At 45.8% G+C, this 12,962-nt stretch overlaps 1 protein-coding gene across 1 annotated transcript in view; it reads right to left on the reverse strand.

The window, feature by feature from the left end:
- The window catches only part of LOC119455506 (uncharacterized), a 50,018-nt gene extending 37,604 nt beyond the window's left edge, over positions 1–12,414 (reverse strand). The window contains exon 1 of the mRNA XM_037716916.2: positions 12,004–12,414. Within this exon, the coding sequence (XP_037572844.1) occupies positions 12,004–12,055 (52 nt within the window). The 5' untranslated portion in view covers positions 12,056–12,414. The remainder of the gene's footprint in view (positions 1–12,003) is intronic.
- Between the last annotated feature and the right edge of the window lie 548 nt (positions 12,415–12,962).

Genomic DNA, 12,962 nt, shown 5'->3' on the forward strand with positions numbered 1-12,962 from the left:
TTAGGGTGCCCATACTAAAAAAAGTTTGAATACCTGCAAAGACGGAAGCGTAATGTGAATGACGTATGCAACTTGTCATGTGACAAAGCGCCATTGGTTGGAGCCTGATGCCTTGTATTTCATAAATATCCTACGGCAGCCCTGCTTCGCAAAAGTTTAAGTTTTATTCTCGCTCTGTGCAAAATTATATTCAGCCTTTCTATCCCAATGCCTTTCTGTCACGAAGTTCTTGCAATCTTTAGGCCTGGTCAGGACCGAACGGCCGCAAGTTACAGATTAAAACGCCATGGCGCCCCTTCCCCCCTTTTCTATCAACGCACTCCCACTGATGTCCTTCCGCTCATATTGTAGTGCTCAGACGAGATATGGTTATGAAACGTTTATTTCAACAATATTGAATTGTAACATATACAAAATATTATTAAGCGGTTGGTTTCACTTTCTTGTGGAACGTCCGCAAAGAAAGGCAGTCCCTGCGCAGCTGAGGCAGTCAGTGACACAACGCGCGTACAAAGAATTTTTATTCTTTCTAAACCAAAGAAAGATACGACACATATGGCATCTTTAACAGCACAAAATATTTAAAAATACTGCCTCAACGTGACTCTGCTAGTATGGAAAATATAGTATACATACAGGGCAAACGCTTGGGTGCACCTACCCATGGCGAAAGCTGCCATATGGCATCTGCAACGTACGTGCAGAGGACGAAAAACGCCACCCAATACACAACGTAATGGCAACGCTTAAAAGCACGAGAATATACCGCAGATTAAAAATACGAGAAACAACAAGTTACAATATTTAGTAATTATTGAAGATAATTGCTATGACATGCCATTTTTTTTCTTCTGAGCATCCAAATGTACAGTTGATAATCTTACTTTCTGGCGCTTGATAGACACATGTAATAGAAACAAGGGATACAATTCCTTTTTTGCACAAGATAACACGCACGCATTCTGTCATGCTCAACAAACATTATACAAACTAGCGGATATGTTATGTGGTGGTAAAATACTTTATGACTAGATTACTAAAAATGTGTAGCACGGGGGAGATATAGTACTTTTCACCAATCGTGAAAAGTCTAAAGCAAAAATCTACGCGATTTTGTCGCGAACTGTTCAATGACTGACTCAGAACTTGACAATGCAGTCTGTTGCCCAACGAACGCTAAAAGAAGCCACCGAAGCCGGTCATGACTCATAGTTGATATCAGCTTTCCTTTCACAATGTCGAGCATTGAAAACGTCCGCTCGCATGAGCAGCTAGTCACACGGACAACTGCAAAGCCTTTAAGGATTTTAAAAAGTCCTTATAATCTAACGCTCCTAGGCCATTTTGTTGCAACCAGTCTAGCCATTCATTACAGTCACCGAGCTTTATGTGCTCTGTGCTAACCTATGCCTTCAGTAAGCGGAGCTCAGCCCGCAAGCTGTCAGACTCCACGTCAAAATACTTAGTGACAACGTCTATCTCCTCGTCATTGGCAGTGAGGCGCAGAATGTTCATTATCGCAGATATGAGAACGATGGTCTCCTGCGTGAATCTTGCCTCACTTTCTTCAAGGAAAGCATCAAGCATGGGGTAAAAAAGTTGACTCAGAGTTCTTCCTCCTTTGTTTCGTGAAAAAAACTGACTGGCGAAGTTCACGTCTGCGCGTCTATACACTTTCCTGTCTCACAGCAGGAATACTGATCCCGCGAGTCTGGCATATCTATGTGGCACCTTGAAACACCTTTGTAAATGTACTCTCGTCCAGCCTCATTTCCTTGAGAGCTTCTCGGAGATGTTTCACTCCCTGGAACACAGTAAGAAGATTTGTTTTTGGGTCCCGGAGGATGCGGCTAACCTTGAGGACCATCTGCAGCACAGGATGGGCCATTTCCATACAGAATTGAAACTCGAAGCTTTCCAGTTACGCGAGAAGTCCTTTTGCTTTTGCTCGCGTTTCCGAATGCTGCGTGTTTTCCATGATTTCCTCTACAGCGTCTACCAAGGTGCAGTAGTTATCCCGCACTGCTTTGACGGCTTCTGCCCGGCAAGCCCATCTGGTTGTGGACAAAGATTTTAGCGTGGTTAGACCTGTGCCTAACGCCGAAGATATATGCTCAAACATTGCGTGACGCACTGGGCTAGATTCTATGAAGTTGTATGCTAGCTGCAAGGTGCCGAAGAAATAAAAAAAACATTTTTTACTCGACCTTTGACAAACAGGCATCAACGAGAGCCAGATTCAAACAGTGAGCGTAACGATGGACGTATAATATTCTGTTGTTTTTCTCTTTGCATTTGGCTTGCACCCCTGAAATGTGCCCTGGCATGGCAGCAGCGCCATCGAAGCAAACAGAGTTCACTTATGTCCATGTGATTTTGGGAACACCTAGAACTCGCTCCAGTGCCGAGAATATTGAGCTGCTGTGAACACTAAGAAGTCGCTGTAGTGCGGTGAACACTTCTACGGGCCGGTTATTCTCCTCACTGAAGTACCTTATTACAACAGACAACTGCTCGTGGTGTCCACAGTCACTAGTCTCATCGCATATGAGAGACACAGTTTTGAATTCCAGGCAGTGAATTATTGATTGCATCATGGCAGAATGCAGTGCCTCAATGAGATTCTTCTGCATACAAAGCATTTTTCGGTCCAGAATCAAGGTGAGCTTGCAAAACAGGATCATATTGCTTCAAGAGATTAACGATCTCTAGGAACAAACCTCTTTCTGTGCTTTCCTCGCTTTCCTTATGGCGTTTAAAGGGCCTGCCACTCTTCGCGAGTAGAATCACGACGTCAACAAAACGCTGTAAAAGTTCTCGGTTTCTTTTTCGTTTTTCTTCTCTCAAAACGACACGCGTCTCGTGATACTCATTAGAAGTTCACCTACAGATTTGCATTTTTTGTAAGAGTTCCAGCATAGGATGCTATTTAAGTGACTGTCGGACTTTCCATGAAGCCTGAACTTCTCTACGGCTTTCTTCCATCTGTTGAAGCCAACGGAGACGAATGCTGGATCTGAATGACCCTTCGACGCTGAACTCTGCTGCGGAAAAGCGCGACAGTAGAAGCAAAACGCAGCATCTTTCTCTATGCTATATTTTAACTATTCCAATTAGAGCGCTACCAACTGTTGAGCTCGTTCAGCGCATTTCACGGTATACATGGGTCGATCGTGTCGCATTTCGAAGGCGTGGCACTTTGGCAGGATAAACAGAGGCTCACCAAATTGCGACACACATATGGAGCGGCTTTGCCCCGGCAACACATGGATGACATGCACACTGCACAATAATATCCGGGTCACCTCATTGGTGTTATTCTATCTGGGGAAAATATCGCAATACCAGCAGCGTACGCAAACAAGCGTAGCAGTAAGTATTGCTGCGAGTTTTTCTAGCGCTATGTTATACCGGGGAACGTTGTTGGCGGCCAAAGGCGGGAATGTCGAATGCTACGTTAGACGCCTTCCAGCTCGGTAGCGGGCAGTTGCAATCTAGGAAAACGCGTTTTTCTTTAAATTAAGCATTCTCCTGGTACGAAATCAGTACTACGAGGTTTCTGTAATGGTGGTTCTTGCAGCAGTCCGCACGAGCCTTATGTTTCCATTTAGTGCCCCTTTAACAACAGGACCGCCGCAACTGAGCAAAACATGGGGCCAACTTTGCGCCCCCTCCCCCCCCCCCCTAGATGATTAGAGGGGGCGGCTGCCCCACCTGCTCCCCCCCCCCCCCCCCCCCCGTGCGCATGCATATGGTTGCCAGTGTGACGCCCGGGATGACCAGTTGTCTATATTTTTCCGTGTGTCTTATTTGCGCTACAATGGCTTTACGATGTTGCACAGCTTGGAACAAAACAAGGGAAAATGCATGATTTTCTATAAGCTAATAACAGTAAATACATTTTGCATGGTTCATACGTATCATGGTGAGAGGTCGAAGACGTTTCTATGCCCGTATTCAGAAAAAATCACCATCCCTTCTACTCCGTGATGATGGCTGAACAACGAGTCTGTGAACGGCGCTTGTTGCGGGATATGGGACGCGTCGGCGTTCATGGGCAACGGCGTTCTTAGCGCGTTCTTCACGCTATTGTACAACGTTCCCAGACAAGAGTCCTTGACCAAAGCTCCGTATATGCAACCAACGCTAACGCTAACTCCTCTCACACCCCACTCCTCCGTCGACCTACTTTTTTCGTACACCACCATTGCTTGGCACGACTCACGCTCTCACCATCCAACGCGAGTATTGGATGGCGCGACTTACGTCAACCCCCCTCCCCGTTCCCCTTTTGATCTGCACCCTCTCCCAGCATTCTCACAGGGTTGAGATCTTCTTTCCCTCTCCTCTCCCGCTAGGTCACGTGGGTATTAGCGAAAATACGACGGCATAGGGTCCGCAGAAACAGCTTCCCTGTAAAAAGCGCTCACGTTGAAATAATTCGTACGAAGAAATGTTAGCCAATTCTGATGCTGCAGATATAATAAGCGGAGATGGTCGGCTAACGAGAAAGAGAATTCCCAAACGAAAATGTTTGTGAATTCTGGCCCCCAATGCTTTCTGGATCACGAATTATCCTTAATATTTTCACGAAGACCATTGCTAAAGCCACTAAAGTTGACGAATGGAATGCATTAGTATGGCCGAATAGGTGCTGTTAAGCGAGTACGGACAAACCGACCCGAATGAACTGCGACATAAAGTAAGTCAAATTTCTCTATAATAATAAACCTGTTAATAATAACCGTTATGCGTTATGATAATAACCTGTTACGTACATGCATAACGTTTACCTAAACAACAATGCAGTCAGCAAGTGCGTGTACCTTATGATAGCTAATAAAATCATCCAGCAAAGCGTTATGCTATACATTATTAGAATGCAGATCATCGTTAGGTAAGGAAAACCAAAGGGCCCAGCAAAAAAGTCAGTAGCTTTCATTTCTTCCTAATAAGGGTAACAACCTGTAAATCGCTATGCGTGATCATTACAACCCGTTACGTATATGCACAAATTTTATCTAAACAGCAATGCGGTCAGCAAGTGCGTGTACTTTATGATAAGTAATGACATCATCCAGCCAAATTTTATGCTATACGTGAGAATGCGCACCATTGTTTAGGCAAACAAGAACAAAAGGCCCACAACCCTGCCATTAGGCACATCGATTGACAGCTCCCAAAGGTGGATGATTAATGGTCTATGAAAATCGCTTGGGTTTTGTGCAAACGTATTTATTTTCGCATAATTATACGCTCCTCTTGACTACGATCATTAAGGGTTGGCGGGGCAGAGGTGTTCGCCGGTACTTTACAGTCCGGACATAAGGTGCAGCCTCTAGGTCTCAGCGTGCAGGTTTGGTGATGACAGCATAGCAATTAGGCGAGGACAAGCAACTCGATCCAATGTTTTCGGATAATTGATTGCTAAGCAATCTATTCGCTTTGTTTTACTCATGCTCCGAAATAGGTAGTCAGCTCAGTGAGTTATATTTCGCAAGGTAATTCTTTCTTAGGGCTGTGTCAGCTAGCCAAAATGAAATCTTAGTCTACGAGTGCTGAACAATGGCAGATGAAATGTTTGCCAGTAGTTTGCATAGGACGGTTGTTTGAGATATCGGGAGGTTCTCCAGAGATTTAACGATGAATATGACGTTACCAATTTTACCGTCTAGCGAAAACTGTCTCGTCACATTTGTACGTGCTGCATGCAGGGGTGTCAACCATAGCAATAATAAATGAGCACTGGCGTCGTTAATTTCAACGACGTGAACAGCTAGACCATGTTGAATCATGTGTCGCTCGTCGTCGTATTTGCAATCTCCTATTGACGAAGAAGGGTATGGATAACGCTTACATTTCTGTATGGGCGATATTCAAAATGTCAAGCGCCATCTATGGGCTTGCCGCTAAGCGCCGTCCGCCATCTTGGCAACGGCACGGCAAAACGAAACTGCTCGCTTGACAGCATAGCTATAAAGGCCGATCTGCTGCATCATCCTCGTTTTGTGGTGTCCTACTACTGCTGTTCGCTGCTATATTCGAAGCAAGCGATCAATGGCAACGCCGGCAACAATCCGGGGTTGTTTTTTTTCAGTAGTGGGCAACAAAAAAATCAAGCCTGAAATCTAAATCGAGAGTTAAACAGTGATACGCCGACGCAATCGCCGTTGCGGACTGGGCGCTAGCTGGTAAGACTGGCAATTAATTTATATCTCGGTTTGTTGTGTCTTTATTACAATTAGTGAAATACTACCCCACGCAACCCCATCCGAAAAATTGACAAAAAAATTACTCTAGTAAGATTTTTCACACGCCAAGCTTTGCCTAAATTTCTGCGACGTCGAGCGTGAAGCTCTCCGGACAGCATTGAACCGGCTGGACTCTCGACCATTCTCGGAAATGAAGATCCTTGGACCATGGCCGTACGCGTCGATGGCACAGAAAGCCACGAAAGCCTTGTTGCACTACTTCAAGTCGACAGGTCTTGGCGACCGTCTGTAGACTTCGTGCGAAGCTTCAAATGTGCGCGAAACTGAGCTCTCCCTAGTTCCTTTCTCTCTCTTTTCATCCCTATACCCCCTTTTCCCAGTGCAGGGTAGCAAACCGGACGTGCGTCTTGTTAACCTCCCTGCCTTTCCTCTGTTCTATTTCTCTCTCTCTCTCTCTCTGCTCAAGAGCAAAGCTAACTTCCGCACATTTTTTTAAATGTATGGGTGTGTGTATGTGCGGAAACACTACTCTTTTATAACAATTCACTTAGAAAACTTCTATAATTTTAGCGGCTACAATACATTACGCAAATCGAATAAAAATCAATTCGCGGAATGCTGCGGCATACATTTTGCAGTAGATTTTTACCAGTCGGAGTGAAAAAAAAAACTCTCCTGGCGACAGCGAAATCCGTCAGTCAGTCAAAGAACTTTATTGAAAGGCCCTGTGAGTTTGTGGGATGGGCGAATGGTTCCGCCTAGGTGACGGCCAGGAGTTCTTGAGTCCTGGTGGCTTCCTCGGCCCGCTGGACAGCCCAAAGTTGATCGTCAAGGGCACAGCTGAGCAACACAGTCTCCCAGCGCACGAGGAGGCGATCGCGAGAGGCTGCGTCCCTATTATTGTTTGTTATGCTCGACATTCCCATAGCATATGTTCCAGATTGGCTCTAAAACCACAGCGAGATGTTTACAAAAATTGTATTTTAATTCTTATTCAAGAAAATATGCGCCTTTCACAAAATATAAAAACGCGTCGTGAGCTTTTATTATTGACATTTACTGACTCAGTATTTGAAACACCTCAGCAAATTTTTTGCAGCAGGTTATGACAAGGCGGGAAAATTGAACACCAATTACTACGTCAGCGTGAATGCGCATTGATAATGCACATATTGCCAGCAGCGCAACAATGGTAGATATATACGTGGTCCCGAGCGCTCTATCCTCAAGTTGTCGCTGCTTTACCACGCAGGATGCTGTTCCATCGTATACGCACGCGCCTAAACGGGTCTGAACTTGATCTTTTTGGCATGGCTTCACTCGCGCTGTTTCCCCGTAATGTGCATGTTTCTTTGCGTAGTTTCTGTGGGCATTAAATCACTTTGTGTTAATGCGTTTTAGGCATTTGAATTGAGGGTCCGCGTGCTTGCAGGGTTGCCCATTATTGGTTTAATACGCTGTGCGTCCAGCCGGAACGCCTGTGAACAGTGGAGACCTCAAGCTACCGACACAAAATCAGCGCAATAATTAGGCCTTGCACAGAGCGCGAGTGAGAGAAAACGCGCGCAACGCCGCCTCGGGCGAGAACTGATGACGTGCGGCAGCAAATGGATGAACCCAGCTCACGGAACCAAGTCCTGACATCCAACTTGCAGAACAAGTCCGTCCCTCGTTCTCACGGGGCAGGCTTGTGCGACCTCACTTGCGCAATGTAATTTTCAACACGCGAAGCGAGAATACACTGCGAACAGAGGGACCACAGTTCTCATTAGTTGCGAGTAAGGAGCCGTATTAATGAAGCATCGTTTTTTTTTTCACAAGCCGCGGAACGAAACCGGGGCATTCATATTCAAGGCAAGGTGGTTTTAGAGGCTTAACGTGGAAATTCGAGAATGAATCAGTCATTTTTCAGGGCACTTAGCTCAAGTTCGTAGTGCACGTCGCTGCTAGAGAGGCTGGACGCAGGTTTTGTTTTCAAAGCAGTAGCCTTCTTGTCAATGCCGTGCGGACGGATGTCCAACAGTACAAATGCATGCATGGCTTCGTTGCTTTGTATCAGAACAGAGAGGTTAGTATTTCTTTATTCATCGGACGATTAGGGCGATTGTCCCAATTTGCAGACCTGAATGGCGGCACGGCAAAGGTCGCCGAACCTCACAGAATACAGTCGCCTCGCGACTAAGCCGTTGCACAAGATGGCAGACAAGGCCGATGTTTTCAGGCCACTCTGCACCTTGAATATCTCCTATTACGCGTGTAATTCAAGTGAAACATATTACTAAAGCTATACAGAAGGACCACCTCCCCAAAATAACGAGAAAAAAATGTGAAGAGTTTTAATTGTGTGAAGTTTTAATTGTGTGACATTTCTTCCCGTGTATAAGCCCGCCCGCGAAAACATATTAACTTTTGCTATTAATATGTGGCGGAAGTGTCGTAGCTATCAACTAGCGAAACACGGCACTAGCCTATCAGGAAATATTAAACTTGACCTCTGCTGCAATTCGGTGAAACTTCGATTCTGAGATTCTGTGCCGGAACGAGATATTTTAGCGTGCGAAACGCGGTATTTCTGCGTTATGTGTTGTCAAAAAAGAACAAAATTTTAGCAGCTTGACAATTTCCAACCTAAACAAACAATCATTTGTACAAGCAGTTTTCAACAACACTGATCATTCGCCAGAAAGATTGCGCGGCTGCATCCATGCAAGTGCCCAAATATCAATAATCTCATTGATAAGAAATCTTTTACTTTTTCTTATAAACCCCAAGTCGCTTTTTTATTTCCAAGGGAAAGAACGTTCACAGAAAGAAGCTGCAGACAGAAATTTATTCTTTCGTGCTAGACGCCCCATCCAGCTTATTTTTTTTTTTGGAAGAATCGTACAAACGGTACCATGGGAGAAACGAATTTTGTAAGTTGTCACTATAACTGCAAGCACTTCTGAGTGCATTTCGAAGATTTAATCAATGTAAGTCAGGTAGCAAGACGTCAAGATACCTCTAAAACTGCGATGCAAAACGGATCCACCGTGATTCTCAAATTGTGAAATAAACAAAGTAAGTACATTCTGACATCCATCTGAAAATTTAGCTTTATTGCAAATGACTGCAAGTGCTAGTCGCGATGTTCTTTCCAATAATACCGTGCATCGCATTGGCGGGCACATGTACTGCTCAGTAGGCAGTGATTAGACTGACTTACAAACGACCTGCATGTTCAGTTACTTTGTCATTTGCCAAAGCCAAGCCTTTCGCGTTCGGTGCATGCTTCAGTGACTTTGGCCATGTCTGCAATATTTTGCGTTGAGATGATTGCCAGTCGTTTCGGTTGCTAGTTGTCCCGTACGCAGATCAGGATGCACGAGATCGACATCCTTAGCTCAATGAAAAATGGCGCGGTTTTCGCCACTCTGCAAACCACGTAAACACTATTTTCTGTGCCCATTAGAAAAAAAAATTAATCTTTGACGGCCTTTTCACTACACAAGTGCGAATGCCGAATGTACTGTGATGCTCAAACTCTGTTCAAGTAGCGCAAGCGCTTGCATTTACTGTATTATTCTTCCTAGCCGTCTCGCCTATTTGAAGTATATTTTTCGCAAGAAACAGTTTTAACAGTTCACCCTACATGACTGTTTCGCTTTTCAAAATAAAACACGTGGTAATTTTGTTAATGACAGCCGGAATATGTTTCCCTTACGGTACGCAACATAACCGCAAGGTGCGACGGCAGATCGCAGGCGTAGGGACTTTTCTCAAGCCCTGTATGGCTTAAAAAATGGCGGGGTTTTCATTTTTTTAAAACTTTCATTCACTTTTGGTACGGCAGCATCTAGTTTCGCGCCCACGACGTGCCATATTCACTGGATAGCCACTCATAACCGTATCTCTTGCATAAACCGAAACTGACGGCGACATCGCGGCGCATTCCCGACGTGATATTTTTATGTCAAGTACGCGCTGCGTCAGTGTCTGTCAAGAGCGCCTCGGCGTTAGTAGTGCAGTTCGTGCTTGGACGGGAAGCGTGGAGCGTCACATTCACGCAGTGTTATCACAGTTACTATAGGCACATCGTTATTCTTCATTTTTGAACAGCGGAGTTTTTTAAGCCGACCGTTAGTCCATGGGTCGCGTGCAGCAAATGTGGGCGGATTCTGGCGGTAACACAGAAAGGGTACAAGCGCAATGGTACATACTCGTACTCCTGTGAACTAGAGAAGCCGAGCCTGGCTAATTCCAGCAAAGCACGTTTTGGACTACTTAAGCTTAGTCAGTCATAGATGGCCAATCGATATCCAATCAATAGCTAATCGATAATCGACCAAGAATTAATAAATTCCGGAAAATGCTGGGATGCCTTGGTAGCGCTTAGCCTAGCACAAAATCCAGGACTAGTTAGGTGCCCATCAGCTCCGCTGTCTCTTTAGCATTGCGACTCCAGTGCAAGCTACGCAATTTTTTTTATCATGTGGTTTTTCATCTAACATAGTAAAAGTAAATAAATGCTTATAGTAATTTGTCATGCAGAAGCTGCATGAGGCGCATTTCAGTAAGGTTTGCGTCGCATTGACTAGGTACAATGTTCCACAGCAACTCTATTCCGAATGTATTTCGCACAGTAAATTAATAATTCTGAAGCTTAACCTATTATACTGCATATTGAGTGCAGTAGTGAAATAGCGTACAAACGAACAAAAACCACACATACAACGCACTGACGCACTTGTTGGTCGTCACCCAGTGGGTAAAGCGTACGGCTCCGATGCGGGAAGTTGGCCGTTCGAGCCCCAGCATCGGACACCCAGCAATTTCTAAGACGAGTAAAGGCCAGTTGTCCGGTTTTTCAGAAATGCAACACTTTGAATAGGTTTACCACAGACCGCTACGCTTGCGCTGCAATATCCAAAACGATCAAGACAACCCTGTCCTCAAACTCAAACAACTAAGATATAGTAACTTCAAGTCGTGCCATGAAAAGGGGGTACATACGCAAAGGACTCTGGTGCCTTCCACGGGCTATTATCGCAATTGTGCCCAATTTCCGAAGATTATCGTTCGCGGCGAGTATATATTTTTTTCAGTTTGGGCTCTTGTCGAAAGCATCGGCTGCATTATTGTCTCAATATAATGCTTTGTCATGTTATTGCAATTTTGTCACGTTCCCCCCAAGTGCTCTTCAGTACGCCTGAAATTCCAACATTAGCCTGGAGCACATTCTTTTCACGAGCACTGCTGTGGAGCTAGAACAATTTATTATTGTGCTATATAGTATGCTGTCCTTACAAATTAAAGGCATCAAAAGAAAAAAAAAAACATGACGGAAGTTCGCACTATGTCGCAGTGACAGTTCACGCACGTGAAAGCCAAATTTCAAGTGGCCGCAGGGTCGCATAAGCTATCTCCCAGCGAGAGCCCTCTCCTAAATTACAATTTATGCCCCTTAAGCCATGCATCCTCCCACACACACTGTCTGTGGTTGTCGCTAGAATGTAGCTTGCGCTCCGCAAGCGATGTTTCTGCACGTACTACAAAGTCAGGGTCGGGAGTATGGTTACGCTAGGTCGACGTTGCAGGCTTTGCAACATAGTAGCGATGTCTGGGTGCAAAGTATTGTTGAATAATTACAAGACCCGCTTATAGGGGGTTGGTATTTTTTATAGTTACTAATTAGAGGGACACACATGAACACACGACAGCGACTGTGCCTGTGAGCGTATTCGTCAACTTTTGTAGGACGGGGTAAATAGTTGACACGTTCAATTATAAGCATCGGGAATGAGTGACTCACCTAGCAGTGATAGCAGCATGAACAGGAAGAGAGCACCCGGATGGCACTTCATCGCCCGGCAAAGTTTGCAGGCACTGTGTCTATATCTCCTCGCTGGCGAAAATAGGGTCAAGGCAGAGGCCAAGTGCCGAACGTCCTCACATGCCACCTGGCGTCTGCCATGTGACGTATCCGCCGCGAATCGTGCACAACTGTCAGATATATTCCGAAGCACTTTTTTAAAAGTACAAGCTCAATCCGCTCAAGGAACTCGCTGAGACGTCGACGCCGCCAGAGCACAGCGCAGACGGGGCCGCTGCCCGGTCGCAGACACCGAGGACGACCGTGCCGCTAGTCGTCTCATCGTCGTAGCGGACGAATTGCCGTTGAGGAGGAAGCGCTAAGCCGAGTGACGCATCTTCGACCGCAGCCCGGCGTTCACTCGCGCACGCGAGTCGATCGCAGCTCCTTTTGAGAGTCCGCGTGGGGACACGCGGTCTGCCGAGCGGCGCGTGACGTCAGAGCCCGACGTTTGGGCTCAGGTGCCCCCTCGTGGAGGACTTCCCGTCTCGCGACGTCGCGGGCGCTCGCGGGGCTCTCAGTTTTGCCGGCGCGAATCTACGGAGGGAGTGCGGAAACTGCCGCCGCTCAATAAGGGGGTTCTCGTCGACGCAGCGGCTTAATTCCCGACTCTAAGGGGACGGTTCGCGCCGTCCGAAGAACTTATTTTGGCGCTCTCTTCGAAGACTGCCGTTCGCTCGAAGCTCGATCGATTAAACTCAGAAGGTTGAGTGTCGCCGTTTATTTGTGTCAATACGTGGAGGTTCTACGTACATTCGTGCTCGCGTGTACAACTGATGTTGGAGGTGATTAGCGAGGCACTTTTAATGACCGCAGTGTCCCACCATTAACATTTGTACCGAAAGTTCAAACAGTCTTTTTATATTATGCAGCTAAATAAAGCATATTGGGAGGAACGC

The sequence above is a fragment of the Dermacentor silvarum genome, chromosome 6 (assembly GCF_013339745.2).
Source record: "Dermacentor silvarum isolate Dsil-2018 chromosome 6, BIME_Dsil_1.4, whole genome shotgun sequence".
In the NCBI taxonomy this organism is placed as follows: Eukaryota; Metazoa; Arthropoda; class Arachnida; order Ixodida; family Ixodidae; genus Dermacentor; species Dermacentor silvarum.